The sequence below is a fragment of the Aplidium turbinatum genome, chromosome 3, assembly GCF_918807975.1.
Source record: "Aplidium turbinatum chromosome 3, kaAplTurb1.1, whole genome shotgun sequence".
Lineage (NCBI taxonomy): Eukaryota > Metazoa > Chordata > Ascidiacea > Aplousobranchia > Polyclinidae > Aplidium > Aplidium turbinatum.
The window spans coordinates 143,377-155,537 of NC_137474.1; the positions used below are offsets into that span (position 1 = coordinate 143,377).

The 12,161-nt window shown below is 36.5% G+C and overlaps 2 protein-coding genes and 1 long non-coding RNA gene across 4 annotated transcripts; 1 reads left to right on the forward strand and 2 right to left on the reverse strand.

The window, feature by feature from the left end:
- The first annotated feature begins 56 nt into the window (after positions 1–56).
- LOC145765990 (uncharacterized) lies at positions 57–1,908 on the forward strand. The gene is made up of 4 exons (XM_082577643.1): positions 57–230; positions 552–710; positions 1,003–1,283; positions 1,602–1,908. The coding sequence occupies exons 1-4, from the start codon at positions 57–59 to the stop codon at positions 1,906–1,908; spliced, it is 921 nt and encodes a 306-aa protein (XP_082433769.1).
- A 2,350-nt stretch (positions 1,909–4,258) lies between these two features.
- LOC145765991 (uncharacterized) lies at positions 4,259–4,861 on the reverse strand. The gene has a single exon (XM_082577644.1). The coding sequence runs from the start codon at positions 4,859–4,861 to the stop codon at positions 4,259–4,261; it is 603 nt and encodes a 200-aa protein (XP_082433770.1).
- A 4,321-nt stretch (positions 4,862–9,182) lies between these two features.
- Positions 9,183–11,712, reverse strand: LOC145767276 (uncharacterized). 2 transcript variants are annotated; one of them, XR_014288754.1, is made up of 3 exons: positions 11,403–11,712; positions 10,505–10,639; positions 9,183–10,231 (listed from the first exon to the last, which is right to left on the reverse strand). It is a non-coding gene; the product is annotated as an uncharacterized LOC145767276 (long non-coding RNA). The 2 variants fall into 2 exon arrangements; XR_014288753.1 differs by having other exon boundaries at positions 9,183–10,091; positions 11,403–11,711.
- Between the last annotated feature and the right edge of the window lie 449 nt (positions 11,713–12,161).

Below are 12,161 nucleotides of genomic sequence, written 5' to 3' on the forward strand. Positions count from 1 at the left end.
CAACGCTACAGAACTCGCTACTAGTTGAGGTTTCGTTTGCTAGTTACTCGATTAAAATGGTTAAGTTTTCTATTACTTCTCTTGTAACGTATTTTTCTGATGAACCTAAATCTATAAACCGTGGAGAAAATCACTATAAATCAAATCATGTCCAGTCTATAGACTTTTTTGAAGGTTGTCTCAGAGGAAGTGTACATGCCAGCATGAAAGACAAGGTTTATAAAGCTTCGGTAAGTACTTGACTTACCGGTATCATTTATTGACATTACATCACGTTGAAACAAACACAGAATTTATTGCAAATACCCAAACACATATAAACCTTCAAAGAAAATGAAGGGGTGTACCAGCAAACATCTATAGGATTGGCCCATGATACAAAAGAAGGATCCCCAGAGGATACAAACTGATATGAATGAATCAACAAGTGAATAAAAAAATAACACGCAGCTGACGACATTTAATAACAAGAGGTTAACTGTTATTTTTTTATTCACATATAAACCTAACTGCATTTTATTAGGTCTAAGCAGAAAATCCTTGTGTTGCAGGTTCAACTATCAGAAGATGTAATTGTATCCACATCATGCGAGTGTCCACGGGGCGGATATAAATGCAGCCATAGTGCTGCTTTAATGATACATGCCATTCACAACATAAGTTGCACTGATACAGAATGTTCTTGGAAAAAGCCAAAAGCAGTAACAGATGTAAGTACCGGTGGATGAAAACTCTATTCCTGGTAAAATTGTGTGAGCTAAGTTGTAAAGTAGCAGGCTTAGGAACTCGAAGCCGTATTGAGATTAACAGTAGTATTATTGTTTATTTGCATCAGACCAATAGCTCCATATTTACTACTGAACATGCAAAACAAGATAGCATTACAAATAATCACAATAATGTAGTTAACAGACAATGCATAAATGGCTATTAACACCTTTGTCATTTGAATAATTGTCACTACCGTAAGCCAAATCTCACTTTTTTGAAATATAATTTCAGGTTAAAAGTGTACAGGAAATGTACCCACCTTCAAGGGAGTACACAGCGATAAGCAGAGAGACAACAGCAGAAGATACTAATTGGCTATTTTCTAACCTCAAAAAATATGGACAGTTCACTGGTTTAGCTTGGTTAATGTCCCCAGAACCCCAAGTTGAAAAGTTGTTTATACCAACTGTAGAAGACATAATTCTTTCAAAGCAGTTTGTGGAAAGTAGTTGTCAAACAGACTACTTGTTAGATCAACTTCCAGTATCAGAAGAAGATAGGCTATCATCAAGGTGAACTCTCTCACAATAGGTCAAAGGGACAATTCATCTTGGCACCAGCTGAGAAAGGGAAGATTGACAGCCAGCAACTTTGGAATAGTATTGAATGCCAAACGTGTGACACCATCTCTCATAAAAAGGATATTTAATCAATATGACCTCAGCAGAGTGCAAGCGATTAACTGGGGCATCAACCATGAGAAAGATGCAATAGATGCAATGCAAGAAATAATGAAGGTGGAAGTCAACCCCTCGGGTCTGTGGCTTCATAAGTCAGGCTTCTTGGGTGCTTCACCTGATGGTTTAGTCAGCAACAGTCATATTGTTGAGGTTAAGTGATAAGTGTCCTTACAAATTCAGAAATTCAAAGATCGATGACGCAACAAAATGTGCAGATTTTTATCTATTGAAAGATTCTGCTGGAAATTATTCACTCAAGGGGAATCATCAGTACTGGCACCAAATACAAGGGCAGTTATGTATTACCAGAAGGTCGTCGTGTTATTTTGTTGTCTGGACCCCTCTTCAATGCGTGGTGCTAGAAATTAATCGTGATCCCAGATGGGAGCATAATATTGCCAAATTGCATGATTTCTACAAGACCCACATGATTCCAACATTTTTAACCGGTTGTTGAGATGTAGGGTGACTAACTGACTATTGTATTCCCATTAACGCCTCGAATAGTATTTGTTTATTATGTGTGCTTTTTTGTTTGTTTTGTGATGATCTCAATAAGGGTGAAACAGCCTGTTGAGGTTTTCAATGAATGGTAATTGTATTTCATGTAATTTTCTCTACTTGGCATTTTTGTAGTATTGTAATACTGTAGTCCTTTATTAACGCCTCAAAGAGTATTTGTTTATTATGTGTGCTTTTTTGCTTGTTTTATGATCTCAATAAGGGTAAACAGCCTGTTGAGGTTTTTAGTGAATGGTAATTGTATTTCATGTAATTTTTTCTACTTGGCATTTTTGTAGTATTGTAACAGTCCTTTATTAACGCCTCAAAGAGTATTTGTTTATTATGTGTGCTTTTTTGCTTGTTTTGTGATGATCTCAATAAGGGTGAACAGCCTGTTGAGGTTTTTAGTGGATGGTAATTGTATTTCATGTAATTTTCTCTACTTGGCAGTTTTGTAGTATCGTAATAGTGCTTACTTGTTAAGCCTATAGTTATTAGGCCCACTCACTTATTAAGCCCAATTTGGTCCGGAATACTTGAATGTGTAGCAGTGGCAGAAGATCGTACCATGCTTAATAGGCCGGAATGGCCCGTTTTGGTGAGTCCGATTCGGTGAGTCCGATCCCTTAATGGGGGATTTTTTCAATTTTTTTTTTAAATTATCGGGTACCGTAGCCTAATTATCATTGCCGTTTTAGGGTTAGAGGTTAGGAACTCACCGAATCGGACTAACCGAATCGGACTCACCGAATAGTAGCAGACCCTTGATAGGCACACCTGTTTAATAAACCCTCTATTACCACAGCATTATCCCAAAATGAGAGTGTTCAATCTACAATTGTGAAATAATTAACCATCATGCTGATACAAGCAAAACTCACTGTATTACATCTTTAGGTACCTATACTTGTTCATTATATGTGTTTTTTGTTTATTTTTTGATTTTGGTTAAATGACATCTACAGACTTGTATCTTACTACACATAGCGATCTATGTTACTACCTTACCATGTACACCTTTCAAGTTTTTATCACTGACATGGTGGTAGGTTATGTCTTTTATTGCAGCTTGCACTGTCAATTTTGTCATAGGTACGTTAATGAAGAAAGATATGATGCCACATTTGTTAAACCGGATTTGTAACAAATGTTTGGTTTGGCATTTATAATCCTAAAAAACTTCATCAAACTTGTCTATTATTTTTAACTGATAAAACACTTATGGCGTGTTATTCTTGGTGCAAGTGTTACTCTGAGATAAGAAGCAATGGTACAATTGGTAGGCTTCGTGTTACATTTTGTGAAGTATATAGTATGTTTGGTGTCAGACTTGTCCATGACTGTGACTTCCTAGTTACCACATTACAATTTCTAACTGAAAAATTGCATTGTTCTGCGGAATTGAAGGTATCAATAATGTTAAACAGTCAGCTGTTTCCACGAGCAAAATTGATAAAGGGTTATCAATGCAATAAAAACATCACATCATTTAGGCCATTTATGAAACCAGGTAATACAAAAGCATGCAAATTAAGCAAGCCATACATAAAGGAAAGTGTGCCATACAGCAGTCACACATACAGTATAGAAAATAAAAAAGTACATTATCACAGTATCTGTAAAACGTTTTGGTTAAAACTCAAACAGAACGTAGAAATAGTTTGCAAAAAAGCAGGTTTGGCAAACACACTATGCCTGTAAGCTAGAATAATATGACTACAACAGTAGGCCTACATGTCAATGGTAACATCACATAGTTAAGAGAGATGCAATATTTATGTATTTACTTCAGATGTGCACACATGTTACACATCTATATGGAATTACATGAGAAAAAAACAAAAAGTGAGAAAAATACATGTACAGGGGAAAGACTACAAACTAGCAAGTTGTTGCTAAGCAAAAATACATAGATACAAAGTATTGTTAACAGACATAGCTAAGCACCTGTTGCTCAGCTATGTCTGTAAGTAAGAACCTACAAACACTATGATTGGTAATCAATACGAAAGGAATACAATACTGACAGTTATTCTACAACACTTAAACGCAAACACTTTCAATGGATGGAGGCACACACAGAATTACACAGGCAAGTAATAAACAATCAAACCAGAGGTTACTTGAAATCCAATGAGTCCTTCACTTCTTGGATCAAGGGATATTGCAAATTATGATTGGTAATCAATACGAAAGGAATACAATACTGACAGTTATTCTACAACACTTAAACGCAAACACTTTCAATGGATGGAGGCACACACAGAATTACACAGGCAAGTAATAAACAATAAAACCAGAGGTTACTCGAAATCCAATGAGTCCTTCACTTCTTGGATCAAGGGATATTGCAAATTTACAATAGCAGCACACAGCTTAACTACAATGTCAGCATAACATCTAAGATGGGCTGGTATGAACTTCAAAATTTTAAATTCTTTGATACGAGCATTTGCTCGTTCAACATGAATACGGCATCTAGCAATACATTTTGTAATTTTAATTTCACTTTCTGTTAGCTTGCCATGTTTGAGAAATGGAGGAATATTAACAGATACTCCATCAGGTACAATGTTTTGGATTAAAAAGCCTTTGTCAGCAAGTATTAAATCACCTGCAACAAAATGATGAAGGATCCCACATTTTTGCACCACTGCTTTATCTGAAGTTGACCCAGGATACAAATCACTGACATAGGTGATTACGGCATTTGGTGCTACACCTAACAACACTTTAAAGGAATTCATGCCCCTGTAATTAGAATATGTCAGCTTCTGATCAGACATTAATGCAGGACTGGCAATTTCAATGTCAGTGCAGTCAATCACCATTTTGCAGTTTCCAAATAAAATGAAGGCACCTGGAAGAGAAGTTTTATTTTTCATCCTTGATGGCACTGTGGTCATAACATCTTTATACAACAATTTATATAAAACATGAATAAAGGTTAAAGTGATGTTGGTAATTGTTGCGCTACTGCAATTAAATAGTTCGCTCAAATGTAAGTTGGTATAGTTTTGTCTTAATTTCATTAAAGTAATAAAAATTTGATCTTCTATAGATATTATATAGACACAACCTTCCATCCACTGAAATACACAATCGAACATTCAAAACGTTTCACATATTGCACCACAATATCAAAAACTTCTCTTGTTGGCAGACCTGTCTCCATGCATAACACTTTCTGTGAATGATTCTTAACAGTGAAGTGAAATTTGCTATATTCAAGATTTTTCTTAGCCTCTTTTAATTCTTTTGTCAGCTGTTCATTTTCGATCTGTAATACGATACTTGCACTGCTTGATCCTATTTGAGGGGAAACATTTTCACTGGATTCTACAAGAAAAAATAATCTTAAGTAGCATAACATGCTGAAGTGTAAAATCAAGAAAAAAAACAAAATATGGTAGGGTACCGTATACTAAAAATGACATTACCCAGCCTTGTATCACGACATTTAATAAACCTTGTTCATAATTTCTTTCACTAGCTTATTTTGCTTGTCGCATCATAAAAAAACAGAACAGTCTAACCTAGATGGTAACGCCTACCTGGAACAACATTGTCTGGGTCCAAGGTGATGTTAGAGGGTGCTGCTTGTGCTTCTTCTACTAATCTAATCTTTTTACTAGGGTTTATTTCTAAAGGAAACAACTTGTTCTTATTCCTTTCAAAAATTTCAGGCCCATTTTTCCGATCACTGTCACGAAAATGGCAACTACACACCCTAGAAGAAGTGGTAGGCTCTTTGTCCTTGCGCCTTATCAGTTGCACCCAGCGTTTTTTCTCCTTTTCGTTGCTTGGAAAACGAAAAAATTTGTTGCAGTTATCCCTTTGGGATTGATGATTGCAATCAGGCACAAAACATTGAACCATGCTTCTGTTAACGACGATAGCAAACGAAAGAAGATCAGCCGGTATACTGCTGCAATGGCTGATAAAAGTTGTTTGGAACCAAGATGGCGGCGTTGCTACGTGATGACGTCACACTTACGCGCTCTATTGCCCATGCTTGAGATTTGTCACATTAAGAACAGGGAAGCAGCTGACTCGATGACTGATGTATGGTAGTGTTTTGCTGCTTCCTGTCTGTTGTGGTATCTAGTTTGCTATGGTATTATTTTAGTGCGTATGCGTATTGTGTATAATTGTACCGTACTATTCTTGCAACAGACAAAATAAAAGGTTTCTCTCTATCTCACTCTATTGATGCAAAAGTGTATTCACTTCAAGCTCAGGGTACGCGACCACACAAACATTGCAGGTCGCTTACAACATCACAGTTTCTGCTTACTGTCAGATTTAATTAATCACATCCAGTCATTACCTCCAATTGCACATGTACAAGGCCTCTAAAAAAGAAGTGTTAGATTTTCAACAGGTCCTTGATAGGCCTGCCTTTCGTTTTACCGCATTACTCCCGTTAATTTGTGTATTCGCCACCTAGCGTCGTTTCCCCTTCATTGTTATGTTATCGCTCTTTGCAAATGGCAACACTCACCACGAGATTGTCTATAGAACTTTCGAGACGTTTTCGTTTTTGCTGCTAGTTTGCCAGCCAGCCGAACTTGTTAGCTACTGTAGTTGTGAATGAAAATTGATTGAGTGATGTTTATGCTTTGTTAGCTGCTTCTCTGTTATGTACTTCTACAGGACTTAAGTTTGACAACTGCTATGGTAATACTTATTTGCGTGTAGGCTGAATTCCATATTTGCAGCTTGCTATCTCAAAGTTCAACTTACTGGTGAGCGTACTTGTGATGTAATAATGTTTTTTGTAGCTGAATGTTGACTGTCTACCGTAAACAAACGTAACGTATCTCTGATGTGCGTAAATTGTTGTTAGGCTAATACTTCAAACTTAAATATTGCAGAGTCAATCACTATAGGATCCTTCGCGTACAAGTGCATCATTTGGCATTACTGATCCGGTCATACTACCGGTACGTTCATTATTCTGAATTGTATGATTGATTGATTTGTGTCGTGAATTGTGGATTTATGTTTACTACTGAATTATTGACCAATAATTTGTCAGCCTAATGGAAATTAATTCTCGTAAACCGATCTTAACTAGGCCAAGTGAATTGCCACGTTTCTTTGTTTTTTAATGATTATTGACCTAGCGTAATGGTTGTACGGTACGGTAGCCTACGTAACAATTGTGTAAGGTAACATCGCGAATTTATTTATTCAGTGCGTCATTGGCCAACCTGTGGAACTTGTGTACCGTACAGTGGATTGAGAACTGTTTGTCAACAAATTTGGTACGTTTATCAGTTCGACTGTTGTGCTTGCTGAATTGTGACTAGTGTCTTATGTTGTGTTATTTCTTGACAGAAAAACCGTATAAACTTCATTGCTGCGAAGCAGTCATTGGAAACCGAGTGATTTCTTCAAGTTGGCGTGCTTTAACAGTTGCTCAGTCCTGCCGGGTGGATTAGGAAAATCGTGACGTCACCGGCGCAATTAACTACCGCACCTGTTGTGTTCGCGTCGCACACAACAAGAAGGTCATAGCCTGACCCCAAAAACAAAGCACTTACAACTTCAGAAGGCAGACACTATTTAGTATTTATCATAAGCCATGTACCTCTGTTACTCAAGCAAGACGATGACATCATTTATGCACTCAGGCGTGTAGTTACGCAAGTTTCATAATATTATATCAGCATCGATGAGTCATTGCTACACTCGACTGCGGAGAAATACGTTGTCTTATAGCGCCAAGTGCGAAACGTAAAGCCGGTTGGTTGGTTGGTTATCTCTGGTTGGTTTGGAATCTTTATCCTCGGACTCAGGCCCGTAGCCAGGGGGGTTTCGGGGTTCCCGGGAACCCCCCTTTGAGCCGAAAAGGTCCACATTTTGGAAAAGATGTTAGTGTACATACGATCACAGGATTAGCTGAAACCTTCCAGATTGTTCTGAATAAGAGGTTTCTGGAAGACAAATGAAAGAAAGTAGCCTACAATAGTAAAGTCCTAAACTTTGGTTATTGCTGCGTCATAATGCCTTGTGTTGCGCTAGCGAGTGTGACGTAAGTTGTTTATTCCGTATTTTCTCGGATCCAGTGTTACGTAAAAGTTAATCTTTCTTGCAATCTACCTTCTGGATAATTCTATATAATCAATCTTGTAAATATAAACGCAGTTCTCGTGATAAAAGATTTTCTTCATCGTGTGTCACACGGCCGTAGGCAGCCCAGAGCATCACGCAAACTCTTGCTCTATCGTTGAACTCGGCCAAATCCTGTGCAGAGCACCTTGCTTTTAGGTCAGGGCATTCGAGTTGATGTTGCATTGTTTGCTCCTGTCCGCATTTGCAACTTGTGCTTCCCATGGTTGAAGTGAGAACAGGCAACGGAATTGTGAAAGTGTGTTGATTTATTAGTGGATAGGCTAATGTGGGATAAATAGCCTACTTTATGCTGAATTACACTGGAATTCGATGAAGCTTACATGTATTCCTGTAGTTTGATACAGACAAGGAAAGTCTCGAAGTATATTGTGTTATTTGTACCTGTGCGATACAATTATACACTGAATCAGGGGCAGATCTACCGGGTGGGCCTGATTGGTAGGCTACAGGCCCACCCAGATTGACAATGGGCCCACCCAAAATCAGATTCATGCAAAAAAATATTAATGCTTAACACTAGAACACAAGTGGACTGAATTGGCTGTAGTATCACTATTTCACACTGAAAGCTACATATGCAACTTTTCGCGAGGATTCGAAACGTGACTTTGGTGACGTGCTCAAACTGACAGAAGAACTGATGGTAAAACATGAGAACTAACTGGGACGTGGTTGCTTCTCGTGAAAGCAAGCTACCTTCGAAGTTTCACAAGTCTGTTGTCGCCACAACGTTGGGAAAAACGTCGGCTGTCAAGAGCAAAGAGGATTTAAGGAACTGTATTCTTGGAACTGTATTCTTGACAGGCAGATAAACGGAGTTAAACTGCCGCTTTATGGAAGACACGTATAGATTAATGAGAGCAGCGGCCTCTTTCGCACCTGGATCTTCCATTTTTGGCGAAAAAAACATTCTAAATGGTCTGTATGCACTGTATGGCATTGAGATCGCAGATGCTGAGCATGCTGTATTCATTCAACACATCAGACGGAAAATGGATCGGGAAAACTTTCCTGTATTAATGAAAGTTAGGGACTTTATATTACGGGACGCGAAACTCCGCTTATCCGCCAACACTAGAAGGGTCACTGCACAATTTAAGTAGATACGCAGTCACATCGAACAGCACCATCAATTTTGAACATATGAATGTATTGTCACTAAAGAATGGCAACAACGTTCTAATAAAGTAATAAATGTATCAAAACGCTTATATGACATTTATTAATAAACTGACATAGGCCTATGCATATTGTATGCTACAGGCTATATAAAGCTATGTTGCATACATTTCACATATCAGAGCATTATAAACAATATTCACATATCAAACATTGTCATGTACATAACATAAGTAAACAATTACACAATGTATAATAAATATGGTTCTTCTACAACCAAGCAACCTCTTCTCAATATATATTTAATGATTGCTTACAGTTAGTTTTTTGAAGGTAGTTTTTGAATTTTTCGCGATGAACTAGCAACCAAATCTTTTTTAATGTCTTCAAAATGTTAAGTTCATTCTTTGCGACACAATTGAAAGCAGTTTCTACAATCATTTTAAAGCTTGCATGACCAGAATCACACTTTAAAGATACGATGACAAGAAGGTAATTAAACTGAGACACTGCGCATTCCATGATAGCGGAAACAAAAATATTACGTTGATTTCCAATAGTGAACAGTCCTCCTTTTAAATTCCTTTTAATTTTCCACTCTAACACTCTAATAACACAGCATAATAATGGTGCACTGCAAGAGAGGTTACAATAAAACATAGTTCTGTTGGCTTGGATAAACCACCACGATCAGCTAAAGCAAGAAGCTTGCAACACTCATTGCTTTCTTCCACTAAAGTGTCATCTTGACCGGCAACAAGAAGTTCCTTGCAAGCATTACATTTCCTACGAGGACAAATGCTTCTGTCAATATACCCAGCAACATAGTATGCCACATTCATGTCAGATGTGGATAGGTCATCTAATGTCACAATCCTAACAAAATCAACCAGCCAAGTTACTGACAATGCAACTTTTGTTGCTGTAATCGCTGGGAAATTTAAGGATGACAATTTGGCTCCAGCTAGCAAAGCTTCTTGTTGAAGTAAAGACAGCATCATCTTGTATTTTATTACCTGAAACATTGAGTAAATGTAGTATCTATCTAAGAAGCTTCAACTAATTTCGGCATAAGCATAATCTTTGGGTAATGACAGTACTTTATGAAGATAATGTGTTCTAATATGTATATTTTTTCTTTGTAATCAGTCATACAAATTTTGGAGGTAACATGCCAGAAAGCTTCAGTCTCCACAAATAATTAAACAATTAAGAATAAACAAATATACTTCTTCATGTGTGCCTTTGCAGCAAAATGTTATATAATATTTATGTGAAGTTGCTATAACCTTTAAACTGATGTTTCACAAACATCACTTTCCACAAATTCTCCACCATTTTGATAAATCGAGCGGTTTCAAGAAAAGATGGGTGATCCTCAGCATAAAATTCCAATCCTCGACTAGTTGATTCATGGAAAATGTCTTAAAATGTGTCATATGTTTAAGAGTTAATACATTGCAACTTTCAAGAACACTGAAGTTAATGTAAATGACAGTCATGCAAAATTGATAAGCAAGCATATTTCTTTATATTGCAAACAAGCATATTAGATTACAATATAAAATAGACAAAACCGGATAATTGCATAGTCCAATTGTCAAATTTTTTATGATACATGCGATTATCCAATTGTGTTATGGTTTAGTATTCAAGAATCTCATGCAATAAAACGGTTTGTGTATTTAACCAAGATATATATTGAACCATAGGCATACGAAGCCGAGCAACGTTATCAAGTTTAGCATATTTAGAGATTATTATATTTACAAAAACACAAAACTACGCAACAATTAAATATCGAACGTTTTCGACATTACAAGATGTCCTTTTCAGGAATAACATACATACAACTTCAGGAATAACATACATAAAGTTGTATGTATGTTATTCCTGAAGAGGACATCTTGTGATGTCGAAAACGTTCGATATTTAATTGTTGCGTAGTTTTGTGTTTTTGTAAATATAATAATCTTTAAATATGCTAAACTTGATAACGTTGCTCGGCTTCGTATGCCTATGGTTTAACAAGACAAACTCTCTACCGAAGCTGTATCAAGATGTGATAAATCAATTTTATCTGCACAAGTCAAAATTTTAGTTTACGATTAACAAAACGAAATAAAACAAAGTAACTTCAGTTACTTAGATTAACAAAAAATACTGTAAACATACTTTTTGACTTACTGAGAGCATGTGTCAGAAAAACATGGCTTGCATGAGTGTTCCAAAATGTGTTCAAAGCAAGAAGTTGGAATATCAAAATCAATCAATCAACTTCCAATTTTTTCATGGTATTGCTCGCACCCATTTTTCCTCAGTTCAACATCATTGGGAAATTTGAACAGAGAAGTTTTAACCTCGCTACTTGATTTACATCCAGTTGTACATCCGGGTACATAGCAAGTGTTAACCATTTTATGAATTAATGGTCAAATGCATTATATAGTTATACATAAATAGTACTAAAAGTATAAGAATGATTAGTACGGTACGTTAAAACTACAGAATTACCTATGACATCAATACCTTGCCTAGGTTTTATGTGTGAAGCATTTTCTGGTATAAAAACTGTTTTATTTGAGACAAGTGACAGATTTTACATAAATAAAACAATTAAAAAGTATATGGGCAATCCACTTAGTTTTCATTCTGCTAATAACAGGATTTCTGCTTTATTTAGAATTTTACACAATTTTAGAATTTTACACTTTTACAATTTTTACACTTTACAATTTTTACACAATAGAATTTAGAATTTTACACAATTTGCCTTAACATTATAGCGTACGTGAACAATGAACATCAAGTCTTGTGCAACATCATAACATTTGATGCATTCCTTCGGAAATATGTTTTTTCTTTTGTTGGAAGATGTGAAGTATCGTCTAACTCTATTGTTGCCTCCTTGATGAGGTCCGACTGCCATCGTAAATCAAATTACCG